This window comes from Melospiza georgiana, chromosome 6, assembly GCF_028018845.1.
Source record: "Melospiza georgiana isolate bMelGeo1 chromosome 6, bMelGeo1.pri, whole genome shotgun sequence".
Classification (NCBI taxonomy): Eukaryota; Metazoa; Chordata; class Aves; order Passeriformes; family Passerellidae; genus Melospiza; species Melospiza georgiana.
This window is the reverse complement of record NC_080435.1, coordinates 2,741,629-2,759,790: the sequence shown is the minus strand read 5'-3', so window position 1 is coordinate 2,759,790 and position 18,162 is coordinate 2,741,629. Positions and strand designations below refer to the sequence as shown.

Below are 18,162 nucleotides of genomic sequence, written 5' to 3'. Positions count from 1 at the left end.
CAGATCCCGGCTCCGGGCAGATCCCGGCTCCGGGCGGACCGGCCCCAGCGCCGCGGGCAGATCCCGGCCCCAGCGCCGCGGGCAGATCCCGGCTCCGGGCAGATCCCGGCCCCAGCACCGCGGGCAGATCCCGGCTCCGGGCGGACCGGCCCCAGCACCGCGGACAGATCCCGGCCCCAGCATCGCGGGCAGATCCCGCCGTGTCTCCGGGCTCCGCTCGGCGTCCGCTCCAGCCCCGCTGCGTGCCTTGGTGCCCCGGGTTCCTGCGTGCTGCTGGCAGCCCCCTGCGGTAGCGGCACTCAGCTCTGCCGAGAAATCTCCCCGCACGCACTGCCACCCACCTTGCTCACGGCTCCAGAAGAGGGCTTGTATTTGGGCTCAGAATCTGTCTTCTGTGGATCGGGATTTAAGAGCTCGGACGGTGCCTGGTTACAGTGGTGTATGAGTCTACAGACCCCGCGGTGCACTACAGAGTTAAAAAGAAACCTTGGATCTGTCACGGCGTGGAGGGCTAAAATAAACCCTATACAACCAGCGAACCCAATCCAGGCCTTCCTGCCTCCCTGCATCCAACTTTACACACACACACCCAACCGTGACAATTCCCTCCTTTCCTCCTTCCTTCAGCTACTGTAGGATGAGGCATTTTCTTCGCTCTGGCTCAGGGTAAAAGCATACCCTGGGGGCAGCAACACACATCTGGCAGGGACTGAAAGGTTTTAATCCAGCCTCCACTGCAATCAACAATGGCAAATGAACCAGTGATTCTGAATGTTTATGACATGGTGAGTATGAAATACTACTGACTGGGGGGCAGTGGGGCTGGCTGGGGGTTCATGCTTGGAGGGCAGGCGCTGTACAAAGAGGAGCCAAGCACAGATCCCCAGAGTGGCTGATTCCCTCCCCCCTCCTCTTTTCCTTGGCCCAAACTCCTTATCCAAGCCTATCATCCTCTCATGTCAGTGTGTCAGAGATGATGCTGACCCGCTTCTTTTTTTTTTTTCTCTATTTTTTTTAATGTTTAGCCTATTTGTCCAGTTTACAGGTATTGTGCCAGATTTTCTGCAGGATTTTTCAGGAGCAGCACTGGGTGAGGAGAGGACTTTTTAATTTCCAGTGCCCCACTTAAGGAAGAAAATGTGGTCACCTCTGTATGTGTTAGAGATCATTTTCCTTTAAGTGAACAAGCATTACCAGGCTGTGGGGGTTGGGGTCAGGATTTCATCTAAGGAGGAGAAACAGCTGTAGAGTTGCAGTAAGAACATAATTTCTAATAATCTGGATTAATTCCTCATATGCATGAGATTGTGGTTAATAATGTTCTCTGAAGGTTAATTGCAGCAACAAGAGTAAGAAATTGTCTGGTGAAGTTTCAGCATAGAAAGGGGCATGGGCACATGCTGCTCAGCAATATTTCCTGAAAGTTCACAGGGTTGCAAGTTTTTCTTGACCTCTTCTTGCAAGGGGGAATGTGAGTGGGTGTTTTTTATGCTAGCAAATCAGGAGGTCCAAATCTTGGCTCAAACCCCCAAAGAGAAGGCGGCTTGGCACAACTTATTTGCTTTCTGGTCTGACAGAAGCTGAGGAGAATCATGTTCACATGAGAAGTGTTTTGATGATTATGTATTTCACCTTTGTTTTTTGATTACCAACGAATGATTTTTAAAAAGTAAGTTTTCACATCATCCACAAATTTAATACAACTTTCTGGGGAAAATATGGCCTTACAAGGCCCAGGTGCTGACTGAGCTCTAAATATCCAGCTCCAGACCTTTAAGATTACAGCATAGATTTGCCAGGCAGTGACAACTTTTACCAGGAAGCCCACAGAACAGTGTGGGCTTCCCTGCTGGGGAAATCCAGAGAACAGACACCAAAGAGATTAGGAGTGGGTTGCTGTAAAAGTCAAATGTCTTTTTATCACAAGAATCGAGGGATCTTTGTGAACTAAAGCAGGTGGGTTGTTTTCTGAGGGAAGAGAGAGTGGTAAAGGTTATTTAGGTAGGACTGTATCTGCATTGGTGAGCAGTCCAGAAAGCACAAGTATAGTGGACTGAAACTGCCTCTTCCAGAGCTATTATTGGTCAAATTGAGCAAGTCAGTGTAAAATCCTTCCCAAGACTTTGGTCTTGAGTGTTTATTGGTCAGTTAGCAGTCTGAACTGTGAATTCCTCCAAGAAGTTCTTCAGCCAACTGAACCCAAATAGGTGGTAGCTAGTCCCTGATAACAGGGGACTTACATTGCAAATGCACATGAAAGGGTTTATCGTTAATCCTTTGAGGAAAATAAAGGAGTTGTGTTGTGCTTTTATAATATCCACTGACTTCCTTGCAATTTTTTCAGTTTATTCTGCAGCAGACTATGGCCTAAGCTTTCCTCTCTCAGCCCCTGTTGATCCATCCCAAAGCAGTGGATGTTTCACCACTAAGCTGAAGAGATCCAAATACTGGATGGACATGGTCTTTACCTTTTTATGTTTGATTGATTGACACCAAAGATGAAGCCTTAAGTAATTAAGGCAGAAGGAGCTTGCTGTTCTTAGTCACTGTGTTCTGAGATGGACACCCAGACACAGTGAACAGAATTGAGGTCACCAATTTACTTCAGACTGAGTAGTTTTTGCTGCTTAGCAAACCATGGGAATCATCATGTGTAAGTACTAACTCCATGGGTTAACCAGTCTGTACACAGAAACCAATCTATTTTCATACAGCATCTGTTTGACTGCCACTGAGTCACCTGTAGCTCAAGTCCTACCTTATGACTACTGCAGCTACATGCTTTTCCATTGCTGCTATGATTTTAACACCACGAAGCCTGGAATGTAGCCATGCAAAATCTGCACTTTGTTACACTGTGGTGGGGAATTGCGGGGGAACTGGGAAATGAGCACATTTGCTTGAGTGACTGTTGGAAAACTAGCCTCAGTGGAAAAAACCCAACAACAACAACAACAAAAAGACAACTTGGAACAACAATTAACTGTGAAGTTAATGTGAAGTTCTGCTTTCCTGACAAAGAACGTGACCCCCGTATGGCAACTGGAAGCACTTACACTGCAGGAAAACTTATCCCTAGGGCAGAAGTTCAATTATGGGTTTTGTGCAGCTATGAAATAGCCACTCTGTGTAGTCTTGTGTATTCAAAGATTATAGCCATTTATCCTTTTACCCATTGGATATGAAGCAGGCTTCTTTAGGAAAAAAAGTACTGCTGTTTAATGAGGTGTTTTGCACAAATTGCTGAAGGAGGTAGATCTATTTGTAGGCTTGTTTTCTTCAGTATAAAATAATGGAGCAAAAAATGTCTGGGTATTCCCAGTGTTCTGAATATTGCCATCAAAAGTGACCTAGCTTCACCATCAGCACACAAGGTGGTTATACCCTATCTCACACCAAAGAGCTTGTACACTTGCAAAACAGAGCAAGTGGACTTTGCTGCTCAATTAGGACAATTTAAAGAGTAGAAATGCAGGATACTGAACTCTGATTTAATGTGTAAGTGTGCACACAGAATAACAACATGGATCATGAGTTTGGTGACCCATGAATCTCTTTGCCAGTCTGAATTCAGCTCTTGCATGGACTTAATCTAAGCCATCTGCTGGTTGGAGACCTGCAAGAAAGAACTAGGTCTATAAAATCTGTGACAGAGTTTGCTCAGATTAGTCACTTACCACTTTCCCTTCAGAGGGACAAATCAAATTTCCTTTCATAACTTCTTGCAGCTCTCTTCCCTCCAGTCTGTCTCAATATACTGTTTATCATGGAGCAGATCTTACTTAGGCCACAGGCACAGGGTTGACTTTTTTTAGGCAGGATATCATCCTGTTCCTTCATCACTTTAAGGTTTTGTGGCTTACATTGGAATAATTTATTTAGTCGCTGTACATTAATAAATGTTGCCTGCTTGAATCAGGCAGGAGAGTAACTGCAATTATTTCCTGGGTTTAAATCTTTAACAAGCTAAACATATTCCACTAAAAATAGTTTTCTTGGAAGAGATTCAAGTTTGGGGGCTCTCATATTTTCAGCTTATTGCATAGCAGATTTCATGCTATCATATAAGAGGCAAAGATATTCATATCACTATTGTTCCTCTTTTATTACAGCTGAGGTTGTCCTGAATTTCCCGTCTTTGCAGTTGATAACATGCAGAACTGTTTTGATCTATTGGCATTTTTGCTTACTCCTTCTGCTGGGGAAAATGAGCCCTTGGGGTGTGCTGCAGAGGAGAATGAAAGCCCTGGTCAGCAGGGAGTCAGGGAGCAGTGATGTTCTAAGTCAATAGTAGAACTTGTGGTCTTGAAAGATTAAGTAATGAACGGTCACTAGGATTTTTTTTTCTCCTCCTCCACATGTTGACCATACATTTATTTTTTGTATTTAACAAATAGAGAACAAAAGGCAAAATATTACCTTTGGGAGATTTTAATTAAATTCTGGCAACTCCTAATATAGATATATAAAATTAAATGCTTTGATTTTCCTTCAGATATTTGCGAGTCATCTCTGTTGAAAATTATTAGTCAAATCTGAATAATTTCAGTTCTCCAAAACACACCATTCACTCAAAGGTTTGCCATGTTCTTGGAAAGGCATGGCAGGTGTACCCTATTCTTATTTGCTCTCTGACCAGTCACAAAACTCATAAGAATTCCCTCTTCCATGAATAAGAACAGGCTAGGAAAAATCTGGAGTGTTTTAATCTTCTTCACAGGCTTGTTATGGAAGTAAGTGTAAAGATTTTGTGTTTAGCATTTGACTCTATCACTGACTCTTCATTTATCTAGATTCTTATTCATTCTTCTGTCTTCAACTCACATCAAGCTCAGGGTACTGGGTAACAAAGCAGAATGGTGAGCTAACAGGGGCTTGGAAATGGGTTCCCCACAGTGCTATGGTGTATCTAACAGGAGTGCTAAATGCTCTTTTTTTCTAGGAGTGGTCAGACATAGTGCTGCACAGAGGTGTGAGGGATCAGACAGCCCTCAGGTGCTTGCTTTATGCATCTTCCTGGAGGTTTGAGTTGGCCTGTGCTGATTTTTTTGCTTGTTTGGTAGGACTGTGTTTGGATTATTCAACTATGCATATGCTGCATAATGGGTTCAGGGTTTGTAATCACTCTTGTGTCATACTATGATACTTTCTGTTATGGGCCCAAAAACTTTCTGGGGAGACTCTTGGTTAAAGGTCAGAGAGCCTAAATAGACCAGTGCTGAGAATAAGGGAAAAGAGCAGAAAAAGCTGGATAACAGCAGAGTCCTGAGCCCAAGGTATGAGAGGTGTGTCCAGACTGCTTCAGTTTTCTTGGATACAACAATTCCCAGTGCAAATGCTCCTGACTTTGGAAAAAACCCTCTTTTTTTTTTTTTTTTTTTTTTAAAGAAAGGTGTTATGGCAAATTTGGTGGCAGTACAGTAGATGTTTCAAATAAATCAGTCTGAGCAGCCTGGCAGTCTGTGCAGGTGAGGAAAACTAGGCTTTGTTTCTGCATCTCTTTTCCTCCTAGACTGCATCAATTTCATTTGCTTGACAACAGGGTGACCTCAGGCAGGATAGTAGAGTGGGACTGTTCCCTTGCTCTGCTGGAATGCAGGAGCAGAGGGACAAGAAAAGCAGTTTGGTGATGCTGAGCACTGTGTTGTAGTCAGTGCCTGCTTCAAGTCTGTGAGATGACAAAGTGTAACTAGACATCCTTCCCCTCTTGTCTCTTTGGAGAGAGGAAATCAATTGGAAGAAGAAGAAAAGATTAAAAAACTATTACAATGAGCTGCAGCTGAGTTCTTTCCTTCAAGAAGAAGGAATCCAAACATGTTATCCGATTTAAATCAATTAAGGAGAAAAAGAGGAAGTGGCATGGCCCAAGTTAATAAGTCCAGCAATGAAATGTGCCCATTTATGTACAGTAAGTGAATTTTTGTTGTCTTAGCAACAGCCTAGCGATGTGTTATCCATTGGGGGAGCAGTCTGTTTGGATGTTGTCAGGGTGACAAGCTGGCTACCTGTCTGTGCTGCTGCAGATCTTCTCCAGCACTGCAGCCCTGTCACTGACTACTGTGTGCTTATGCATGAGATGTCTAAAGAGCTGTCTCTTGGCTGCACACAGGGCATTGCTCTCTCCAGCCCCAGCATTTATCCCATCAGCAAACTCGCTGAGCCAGTGCTCTGTTGCCCAGCGGACTGACTTGAACTGACTTATCCAGGGCAACACAGGAGTTGACACTTCTGCTAGTCCTGCTTGCCTTAGGAAAACTGCTCCCCAACATGCTCTCCTTTACACCAGCAAATGTAAGAAACCTGAGGAGAACCTAGGAAAGCTAAAGACAGTGCTAAAAAATGTGTGAACTCTGCTTCTGGAGCAAAAGCCTCATGGATCCTGTCACTGGCCCACAGTTCCCACATCAGTGCTCTTGAGTTGGTTCCTGCAGGTGACAGTCTGACTTGGTGTCTCTAAAGCACTTACTTCAAGCAGTCTGAACCCTTGTGGGGTCAGGAGACTCCTGTGCAGGATTTCAGGTGTAAGGCCAGGGGCTTAAAGTAAGGTCAGCTCTAACCCAGAGATATGGAAGATCCAGAGTTGCTTTTGCTGTTACTGGAAGCTGTTCTTTAACCCATCCACAGGCAAAGCCCCAGTCCCCTGGCCTGGCTCTGAGCAGCTCTGAGAGAAATGATTGCTTCCTCTTGAAACCATATGGAAGTTGGTTTCCAGTGATTTTTCTCTGGTGCTTTTTGGGCTTTCCCCTTACAGAAAGGCAGATTCCTTTTAGAATATGACACTTCTGTCAGCAGGATTTAGCTTCTGGCTCACTAGGCTGTCAAGGTTCCTAATTTTACTTGGCTATTCTTTAAAACAAACAAATAAGCCCCCAGACCAAACAAACCCTTCTTACTATTGATGAAAGCTGATGTGTTGACAGTACTGGAGCCTGTCATTCTCCTAACAAATAAATTTATGCTAGCAGTAGGAAAGCAGACCCTTCTGGCTCTACATCCCTACTACATCCCTAGCTGAGCTGCTCTGGTGTCATGGCTCAGCTGGTCATCCAGCTTGCTACTCAGGCAGCCCACAGGGACTAAGGCATGCATGCAGTGGGAGCCTCTGCAGGGGAGAGCTGAGCATTAGTGAGCTACCAAGTTGAAACAGCTGTCAGATCCATTTCCAAGTGTGGTGATCAGCAGGTATATGGTTGTGCATTAGTGCAATGAACTGAATTTAAATGGGTGTCTTAGGGCTGAAAGCTATGTTAGTGACCTGAACTGCCCTCATTCTAATTCTCTGTTTGTTTCAGTCCCTCTTGTTCCTGTCATTATGCCAAGATGACGTAGCTGGAGCTGGGGAGGGAGTCAGAGCCCAATCAATACAAAAAAATCTATATTTTTGCTGGGGAAGAAAAAACGCAAAATTTTCAAGTCTAATGATTCTTTCTCTAACAAGTGGACTCAAACTGTTAGGAAAAAAAAATATTTGCCACTGTTCTAACAACCACTGGATGTTTTTGAGCATGAAAGATCCAGGGCAGAGAAAGCAGCTGAAAGCATTTCAGAGCTTTATCTATCAGCCTGTGAATCTGTGAGACTTCTCATCTCAGAGGAAAATATGAGGCTGCATCCTAAGGTTGGAAAATTGTTTTAATTGGTAACTTAAATTTTAAACAATTCATCTTAAGGTGTCTGGGAAAGCAATGATAAGGGAAATAGAAAATCTGGGAGAAATAAATGATCCCTGATAGGTGGGAATGCTGATCTACAGAAGCAAGTGTCTGATGCTAGAAATACTGAAAGCATTTCAGCCTGTTTAGTACATTCATTGTGTGTGTGTCAACATATGAGTTGAATGCCATGTGATTCCTGATAGATCCACATCTCTGGGAAAGAGAGGACCTGGCACAGTGTGAGCTCTGTTGATTATATGGTTTGCTGAACCTTCAGCCTTGGATCTGTTACTTTGCTTTCCATATGGTCATACTTAAACCCACAAGGAACTATCAACCCCTTTGCTGTTCTCTTCAATATCTGCTAGTGAGTGACTTATACTGGATCCTGATGCAAGAAAATAAGCTTCCTAGATGTTGATTGCTGCCTTGGGGCTTAGAGTGTACGAGGAGCCCAATGTAGCCTTCCAGAGTGAATTACAGGCTTTGCCATAGGTTAGCTTTCCCTACTTACACAATGTTCTCCTAGATGTCTGTTCTTGGCTCATCTGTGTGTCTTGCTTTGTTTGGGATTACTTGGAGCTGATGAATTTATAATTGCCCTGTATTTGTCATCTCCCCCAGCTCTGGACTAGCCTGGTGAATGTGAGAAGTGACAGAGAGGAGCGAGATGTTAACCATGGGATTAATCTGATAAGTCATAACCTCTGTCATTAACCTCTGCTTTTGGGTTAAGCACCTGGGGCAAGAGTCTCAGCTTTCTGCTCTAGTTCCATGAGAAGAGGCCTAGGTTGTGGGTATTTTCAGGCAGGGCTTTGTTGTTTTCTTAGCAAATCACTTTTCTAGAAAACAAAAGGCTCTACCTAGCGAAGCATCAATATAAAAGGATGTTTTAGGATATTTGGCTGACCTCTGGATTTCTCTCAGGAAAGGCTGAGGTATTTTCCCTCATTGATCTTCTATCATAGCTATCAACTTTGAAGAGATGCCTTGACTATTTCAGGGCATTTGAGATGGCATGAAACACTCAGAGGTTTCATCATGAGTGCTGCTTATGTGCTGGGGCAGTAACAGTACTAGTTCTGCGTTTGGCTGCTACCATTTAGTGTGCTGATGCATCTGGGGTGACAGAGACCAGGTTAAAATCCCTGGGGGTGTCAAATACAACCGCCTTTTCACACAGGTCTGCCAGAGAAGCAGACAGCAGGAACCTCTGGATTTGCTTGTTCTGGGTCTCTAGTGTGAAAATATTTCTGTATTGTTTGAAATGCTCACTTAGCAGAAGAGTGTGTATTTCCAGTGAATCCTAGCTGTTCCAGGAGGTTGTCCAGGCTGGAGCCAAGCTATAGTGATACTCACACTTGTTCTGTGGTCCACTGAACGTGTATTTTGTATGAAAGGAGTCTATTCCCTACTTTATACAATTCTAAAACTGCTTCACCACAAAGGAATGAGAGAGCTGGACTCCAGATACACTATGATAGATCAGCCAGGCCGCTTCTCTCTGAGACAGGTGGAGAGCCAAATTCCTTCTGCCAGGCTGAGGTTGTTAGAAAGTTGGTTTGTACCCTCCTGGACAAGTGTTTGGCCTCCTGATTATTAGGTGCAAGCAGAAAGCATTTGTTCCTCTTGGGAATTAAGAGGTCAAGCTTGCTCTTCCCTCATCCTACTTGTTTGTTTTCAGTCAGGGCATTTTTAGACAGATGTCAGGCTTTGTTGTGCTGAGAGGATCTTTTCTGCCCTTCCTTCCTTACCTATCTACTAAGCCTGCAGATTCAGTTACATGAGGAGCTTTTTTTCTGAGTCTGTCCCAGCACTAAGAATTCAAGGGCTGTTATGCCTTTAGAGCAATACTGAGATGGAGACATTGTGGAAAGGGGGGAAAGGCAGTGCTGAAGGTTTCCAAATCTGTGGAGGTCAGAGCTAAAAAGGTGTGTTCCAGGCTGAAATCCACCCACCCTCTGTCTCTAGCTCTAACATTCATTGTTCTTGATTGCCGTACCATTTGCTGTACTTTTATTCACTCTAATTTTTATGGCTGCTTGTTATCCAAGACAGCTGGCTATCTTCTCTTTGGCAGTTCTTTGGATGTGGAATAGACCTATTTTCTATTGCTGCAGCACTGTGCCTTGTGTGCTGGCTACTGCAAGAATACTGGGGGACAGGGCATTGAGGAATAGGTTGTACTGAATTCAAACAGAACAGATGAATTCCAGTGAAAGCCAAGGAGAAACAGAAGCAAATTAAATAGGTTCAGTTCAAGCTCAGGTGTTCTTGGGACCAGAAGAAAGGAAATACTGTAAATCCTTTTTTTCCCCCCTTATGTGTCTCATAAACAAGAGCTGTGACTTCCACAGGGCAAAAGCCTCTGGAAGGATGAAAAAAATGCAAACCACGTGGATCCCTAAAAATTTCAGTTGTTTTTATTGTCTGGGTCAAATTCTGTGTCCTCCCCTGGGCAGAGTGCTGCTGGCAGGAGGTGTTCTATATCATGGTAGCCAGAGGCCTTGGCAAACAGGCAGGACACCCCTGGGGGAGCAAGGGGGGACAGCCCAGAGCTCATCCCAGCCCTGTGTTAATTAAATTGGTCATACATCCCCCTGATGGCTGAGCGTGTGCTCTTCTGTGCCTTGTATTCAGGCAGAGCTAATAGGAAGGAACACATAATCAGAGCTGAATTGGGAGGTAAAGAATGAATGGGTGTGGGGAGGAAGAGGCTCCTTACACATCTGTTTTTCAGTTTTTAACTGCACAGGATCAACTAAAAGTTTTTCAATACTCTTTGAAGCACCCTCTACTCTTGAGAGAAAGGCAAGGAAGCAGGAAGCAAGCTGGAGTAAAGGTGATATTCTACAGCTCACAAGTCCATCTGTGGCTTTTCAAGTGCTGTTTGTAATATGGCATGTTACTGAAGTGCTTCAAGGATTCCCTTTGTAATGTGTAATTACTCTGAGATATGCAGTTCAGTGCCTATTGCAGCTGCTGTTCTGACTAATTTAAATGTGGTTAAAGCCATTCGTGGATCAAAGAAATTTATGCAGATGAAATTTTAAAGCTAGTGTAAAGAACAATTTAATAGTCTCTAACACATCAGGTACTTAAAAATCCTGTACTTGGTACCTCTGAACTTGGATTTTACCTCTCATACCCAGAGGACTTTGAAGCATATTTCTATCTGTCTGTTACCTCTCCTGAGATCTCAGAGGTGTCTCATTAAAGCTGGTGTTCAAGACTATTAAATACATGAATGCAGCTTCTAATGATGCATCTCATTTAGGTGAGCTTGACACCAGGAGCTGGGAGGGATCATTGCTGCCCTGGTCCCCCAGTGCATGGGATAGTGAAAGCCACCTGGAGAAGTGCAGGATAATACCTTCTTCTGTGTTGGAAGATACCAGCAAAGTATCTTGAAAAGGCAGCTGACTTCCAGGGGCAGACCAACCTTGTCACCTTCTTACCCTACCAATCCCCTCCCTCCCTTCTGCAGATGGGAAGCATCTGTCCTTGAGCTCTCAGTCTCTCCAGCTAGTTAATTATTAATCATCACAATATCCCTAGTGCCAAGCATCCGGACTGCCCAGGAAGCATGGAGAACTATTTTATCAGTCAAGTCAGAAAGTTTTAGTGTTCTGCTACTCATTATTGTAAAGCTGTTGTTCTGTCAAGGAACTTAAGCACCCAGAAGTGATAGTTATCTCATCTGAGCCCACACCAGATGACCTGGTACTAGCAGGGGCAACAAATGTGCAAACTGAGAAAATGCAAGAGAAAGTTAAGCTTCGTTCATGAGTCTGGCAACAGAACTGGAGCTGTACCATTGTATGGGATGAGAACTGTAATGCTACTGCAGCTGCTGGTATATTGCCCATCATGAACACCTACCTACTAGAAACATACCTCAATATTTAGCTCTCTGAAAGATACCTGCTGGGCTGCTAAATCCTGTGTGCCACAGCTAATTTTCTGTGACTGTTGGCTGGCTGTTGTGCCTCTCTGTGGTACGATGCTGCTTGCCATTGCTTAGAATCAGAGAGACACTTGAGGTTGTATGAGCTCTAGGACTTCCCTGTGCTCTGATTCAGCTTCTGTGCTATTATAAAAGAGAGACGGAGAAGAGACAGACCAAAGAAGAGGCATGAAAGAAGAAAATTGCTGAACTCGTCTCAAGGCTCTTCTTCCTACTGGGAATATTCAGACATGAGAACCTGACACCCAACTCCTTCTAGCTGGGACAATTCTAGTGGAGATGGAATGGCACCAGCGCTTCATTTCTGGTTGAGGCAATATTCCACTTTCCTGCTACCATTTAAAATCCTACTGTGGGAAGCCTTGGGTGTTGCAGCTAAGTGGACCCATTAAGACAGGATGATACACATGGCTTAAATTGTGCTCTTTAGGATCCCTAGGATACCATTACTCCTCAGGTACCTCTATGCTCTCCTCTGCCCTTCTTTCTATCCCAGGATGCTGTCATGCAGATTGAAAGAAATTATAGTGCATTGGATAGCATGCTTTTTTGTCTAAGTAAATTGATGATTGAGCATCAATAATTAGCACAGCAAGGGTCAAGCTCACTCTTCCTTCATTCTTCTCTAAGATACTATGTAGAAGACCAACTCTTATTTACATGTAATAATAGATGGTGATTTTTTTTTCCTCCTTTCAATTCAAACATGACATTGTGTTCAATGACACCACAATGTTTTGTGGAAAGTACAAGTGCTTTGAACATGTGGGAATCAAAAAGCTCTAAACAGATTGTTTGATGCTGCCAACAAAGCATGTCCTTGGACTCTGGCCGAGAACAACCAAACCTTCATTTTGAGTAAAGCACTGGATGTTGAGAAAGGTTTGGGTATTTCTCTTCGTTCTAGTTCCCATCTCAATTGCATTTCTAGCAAGCCACTTCAATCTCTTTGCCTTGAGTCATCTCACCTGTAAGATAACCTATTTATGGGATGCTTAGGTGTTTAACACTCTGCTTTTTTGGCACCTGAGATGTAGCTGCCTGGGTGGGAATGACTCCCATAGGGATGGGAGGCAGCAGCAGGGTTTCTGGGTGTGAGCTGAGGGGCAGCAGCCCTGCATCCTGCTGGCTGCCTGACCTGTGTCTGGGTGAGCACGTGCCCTCCTGCTCCATCCCTCCTGCCTGCCCTGGCAGCTGTTCCTGGCCTTTCTGTCAATGGGGGGCTGGTGGTCCCAATCCCTGTTCACCAGAGCCTGCCTGGTGAGGATAGGGGATTTTCTGAAGCAGTCACCTGCCACACCTGCTGCCCTCTGGCCACAGACAGCAGATGAAGTATTTAGAGACAGCTGCTATTTCTGTCATTAGCATCCAGACTTCCTGGGAGAAAACTGCTGAAATCTGTGACAGCTGAAATCTGAGTCAGAGGAAGCTTTTTACTTCAGCATGCACAAAAGCAAGGGGAAAGTGGGGGAGGGAAAAACAGAGCTCAATTTGCTATTCATTTAGTTCTGTATCAGGAAAGCCCAGGCAAATCAAGATGATGGTGTGCGAATTGCAAACACGCAGGTTGCAGCATGGTGGATGTTGTTCAAGGGATGGAAGGTGCAGAAGAGGTGGGTGAGAAAACAGTGCAGCACGAGGGGGCTGTGTGCTGTGCTGTGTGCCAGGATACATTAGCTCCCCCTGAGCGGCTCTGTGCTCTGGCCCTTGCTGATGGTACTGGACAATTTAAAGCAAATGTGTCTCCATGCTGTGTTGCTGTTGCAGGGGGTGGAACAGGATACCCAAGGGATCTGCTTAGCCTTTTCCACTCCAGGGCATGATCCTTTCTCAGTCTTCTCCAGCGTACTTGCCATTATTTCCCTGGAGAAGGAGAGGGCTGTTATTCCCAATGTGCAGCTGAGGCACTAGCTTGCAGAGAGGCTGGCTTGTCTGATGATAGGACAGGAGGAAGGGAATGAAGCTGTGTCAGGGGAAGTTCAGACTGGACATTAGGAAAAAGGTTTTCACTGAGAGGGTGACTGGCCACTGGAAGAGGCTCCTCAGGGAAGTGGTCACAGCACAGCCTTGCACGTACAAGAAGCGTCTGGACAACATTTTTAGTCATTACACTTTAGTTTTAGGTAGTCCCGAGAGAAGAAAGGAGTTTACCTTAATGATCCTTATGGGTCCCCTCCAATTTGAGGTATTCTATGATTAGATAACTTGTTGTGCAGTCCCTTGGGTTTTGATGTGGAGTTAGGATTGTGAGACTATTCTTGTTCTTCTCCAGATGTAGCTGCTGAAAATGGTCTGATTTCTTTTTAAGGACTGTGTTAGATATTTGAAAGCAAAGTTTTTTACTGCAGCTTCCGAGTTTACCTGTGCTCTCCTTTGGCAGAGTTCAGACACCTTCCAGCACTGAAGGGAGCTGTGGGTCAGAAGCACTCTTCCAGCACTCAGTCTTTTCAAAATGAAAGTGCAGGTCCTCTGTTGTTATCACGATTTCCCGTTTGAAAGAAAACTCCCAGGATTTAATGTCGTACTGTGATGCCAACAGGATCAGAGATGGTTCTTTCCAAACTGATTAATTTACAGAGCATCTCTGATGATACAATTCAAGAAGCTCTCTGAAAAGGTGTCACTTAGTAAACAGGGTAAATGAGTCAGAGCACGAACGATTAGTGCTCCCCTTTCCCCCCCTGTATAAGCTTTGGACTGAGATAGGAGGAGGTAAATGAGAAACAGTCACTCCCAGTTCTGCCCAATGACTTGACAACAGGATTACATTCATGTTAATCCATCAAAATTTATCCTCTGCTTTACAAATAAAAACAATTGCTCTAGACAAGCCTGAAGTCTTTATGCTGGTGTGTTTACACAGGGTATAATTTAATTTGATGGCAAATAGATTTGAAGGTATTCTTGTTTATTCTTGGACAAAATAAAATGCTACCTAGGATTTTGGGGGGATAAGAACACGGGGGTTACAGGAGGTGATGTGGTTAAGCACTGCATGCACATATGTGCTCTGGGGACAGCTTGACAGACTGCAGGCTTTTGGAAAGAACTAGTGTAGCAAAGGAGCAGGGGGGAGAAAGCATCTGCCAGTAAATAGATGGATAAAGATGTTTTGTGCTGCTTTTAAGGAGCACCAATCATCTTTTTAGCTTTGACAGGTGGCAGTGGGGCAGGAGGGGAGGAAGAGATTCAGAGAATTGTGTGGGTGGTGAAGAAATTAATCCTAATGAATTGGAAGAGCAAATCCACAGTGGGCAGAAAGCTTTGGATTTCTGCCCTGCTGGATATGAATAAATAGAAGAGAATCCCTTCTGCACGCAAGAGCTAATTGGGCAATTACAGCGTAATCTCAAAACCTTTGCTTAAATTGTATTCTGACTACCAAAGTGTGAGGCAGATTCTCTCCCACAGGTTCACAAGGCTTGCCCAGTCTTTCAGACAGATGAAGGCTCATCTTTGAAACACCTCCCCTCCTTATATTTCCAAAGTTTCCTTTCCATGTTTTTGTTCTTATTCACAGAAAAGAACACAAACGTAAGAACTGCCAAACTCTTTCAGACCAAGGATCCATCTAATCCAATTTCATTATTCTTCCCTCAATGCCTGCTTGTGATCACAACTGGGAGATGGAGCAGCACAAGCATATATGACACTTCCTTCTAACACATTCACACATTTTTAGCTCTGGGGCTTCTCTGAGCTTGACCTCTTCTTCTTTACTAGGCCTCCAAAGCTCTTTCTTCCATTCAGTTTTCCTGAGCAAATGTAACCTTCTGTATCAACAGCCCTTGCTGGTAGCTTGCAGGTGTATTACTTAGTGGTGAAAAGCTAAGTCCTCTTCTGATATCCTCACTCCTCCTACTTCTATAAAAATAAAACTGGGAGGTTACAGCATGGGAATCTCACCAGTTTTATTTTGGAGGAAACAAGAAAATTCTGATGGAAAGATTAAATTAATTTTTTAACAAAAAAATTGTGGGTGTCCTGTTTGAGTTCTCCTTGTGCAGCTTTGCTGTCACTTGGCCCTAAAGACTTCTCTTCTGACCTGTTGAAGGAAGGATTGAAGAAATAAATGTTACTGGAGAGGCTATTCTTTTAATTTTTAGGTCTGTCTTTCTAGAAGTGAAAATGTTTTCATCTGCTCTTGAAAGCACAGGGTCTTGAGACAATTTGACTGAGGAATGATCAGTGAGAGTGCTGCCTGCTGTGCTCTCTGCTGGACACTCAGGTTCTCCCATCCCTAATTTGTGTGTTCATGATGTCTAAATCTTTATTGTGACTGCACTTGAACTAAGATTTGAGTGCCACAATGCTAAGCAGTTCCACATACTGAAGAAACAGAGCATCGGAATGCTTCCAAGATCTTGGCTATTCTTAAGGCTTTAAAACTCAAGACTGATTCCTGTTTACTTGAAGCATCTTCCAAAGGCTCACTTGTGACATGAATCATGTCATTGTTCTCCATCCCATCTCTCTGCTGAACCTAGCTGGCATTCTTTCTCTCATGAGTGTTTTTCTTTAGGACTGGCACCAGCGCAGCAATTCAGCACCAGGCTGGTCTTGCTCATGTCTGTTCTGCAGAGCCATCTGATCACACAGATGAGGAGCACATCATTGCTAGGACTGAGCTGGAAGGGAAAGCAAAGAAAATATTTGCAAACACGGGTGCACAAAACCCATGGTATAAGTGTTCAAGTGAGGTAGAAACCACAGCTACACAATTACACAAAATAGAAATGAAGCTCATGTCAGAGTAGGTGATCTTTTTGTTACAAAGAGAGAGGAAAAAGCATGCATTGCTGGCTATTTTCCTCTATCCAGCACTGTTTTCATACTTGATTACCTGGACATTGCTGCTGCAGGGTAGCAAACCAAGCTGTGTGTTTACCCTTGTTGTTTACCACTTACAAATGCACTTTGGTGGATAAAGTAAGTTGAGAGTTAAAAAAATTTCATCTTCTCTAGCTTACTTGCTGAAGAGGGCTGTCTTCTGAGCAGGCTAATCATTGCCACAGAAAGCAAAGGCATTCCTAGGGATTCAGCAGCACACTTGTGTAAGTCATCATGTTCTGGAAGAGGAGATTAGGAGAAAATTGTTCCTATAAGGAATTTTGCCAAGGACCAATCTGCAGTGCTGTACCTTTGGTGCAATACTGGGCTTGTTTCTAGGCTTGATTACTAAAATAGCATATGTGAAAGGAGATGGTTGGATTTGTGCAGTCTTGGACGTGTTTGCATATTGCTAGCCAGCCACCTGATGGAAAGCAGAGGGTTAAAATACTGCTGTTCTCTGAGGCTTTGTTGTACACATACAGACTGCATTTATGCTTGCAGATGTGGTGCATGAGCAAATATCTCCTGTTTGCTTGTGAAGTTTTCTCAATGTTCTCCTGTGGAAGGAGGTAACACTTTCCTTACAGTATGCCGGTGTTTGCCTTGTCCTGCTGTTGATGATTCATTTGTGATACCCACAACAAGCCTTAGCCATGAACTGGGATTCTATCCTATTTCACAAAGACACTTCATAAATAGGAGCCAGAGAAAGAGTTCTGGCTCCAAAGAGATGATGAGCTACTTCTCTAGATCTGATAGGGAGCATGAGAAGAGAGATTGGTTTATGAACTCCATCTGGTGACACTAGCCCCTCCAGAGATCTCCCAGTCATGCAAGCAGTCTTTTGGTCATGATGCCCAGTTTTATATTATCTTGGGGATTTTATCCCTTTGTGGTCTCTTACAGTAAGAGAGGCTAAACAAGATTATTGTGGTGTTAAAGGGAATCACAGTAAAATGAATTATAAAAATGCTACTCATACTTCATAGAGCAAATGGAACTTTCACATAAGATGAAATATATCAGGCTGGGCTGCTGATCTTATTTGTTTGATGAATCTGTTTACCTCTTGCATGCATCCATCTAACTTGGGAGAAGGCAGATATATGGAGTGGGAACTGAATGGTCTCAGACCTATCTATTCATCACCTGCATGACTTTCATTGCTAGAGTGTCCAGATCACTTCCCTGGTAGATAGGAATGGAAATCTTTTTTTTTCTCTTGGTTTACTGGGTAATTAGCTTAATTTATGGCTTTATGATCATTTGTATTCCTTAGCTTGCATGAGTGAACTTACAGAAAAGCAGCTCAAGGGAACTGAAATCCACGTGTGCTGTACAGTACCCTTAATCACTTCTGCAAGGCATGTCTGTATCAAAGGTGAGACCAACTGAATGGGGTTTTGCCCTTGTTCTGCACCATGGATCACCTTGTTCACCACTCTGGAAAGAGGATGATGACATTTTTAGGTCTCTGATTCTCTGAGAAGAATTTCTGGGTCAGTATGGAATATGAGTTGTGTATAGTGTCCCATTATGAGCATGTGCTCTTATTTCAGATAGTAATCAAAATGGGGGTGTGCTTGGAGTGTGCTTCTGCACTTCCAGATATAAGTTGCAATCTGCTTTTGAGAAAGTTGACAATGGCTGACTTCTTTAGGCCAAATAAGGCTTTTTTTTTCTACAATAGATATCTAGGCATCTAGA

General features: G+C 43.8%; 1 protein-coding gene across 1 annotated transcript in view; it reads left to right on the top strand.

The window, feature by feature from the left end:
- The first annotated feature begins 221 nt into the window (after positions 1 to 221).
- LOC131085337 (deubiquitinase DESI2-like) overlaps positions 222 to 18,162 on the top strand; it is a 48,664-nt gene continuing 30,723 nt past the window's right edge. The window contains exon 1 of the mRNA XM_058027352.1: positions 222 to 785. Coding sequence (XP_057883335.1) covers positions 747 to 785 — 39 coding nt within the window. The 5' untranslated portion in view covers positions 222 to 746. The remainder of the gene's footprint in view (positions 786 to 18,162) is intronic.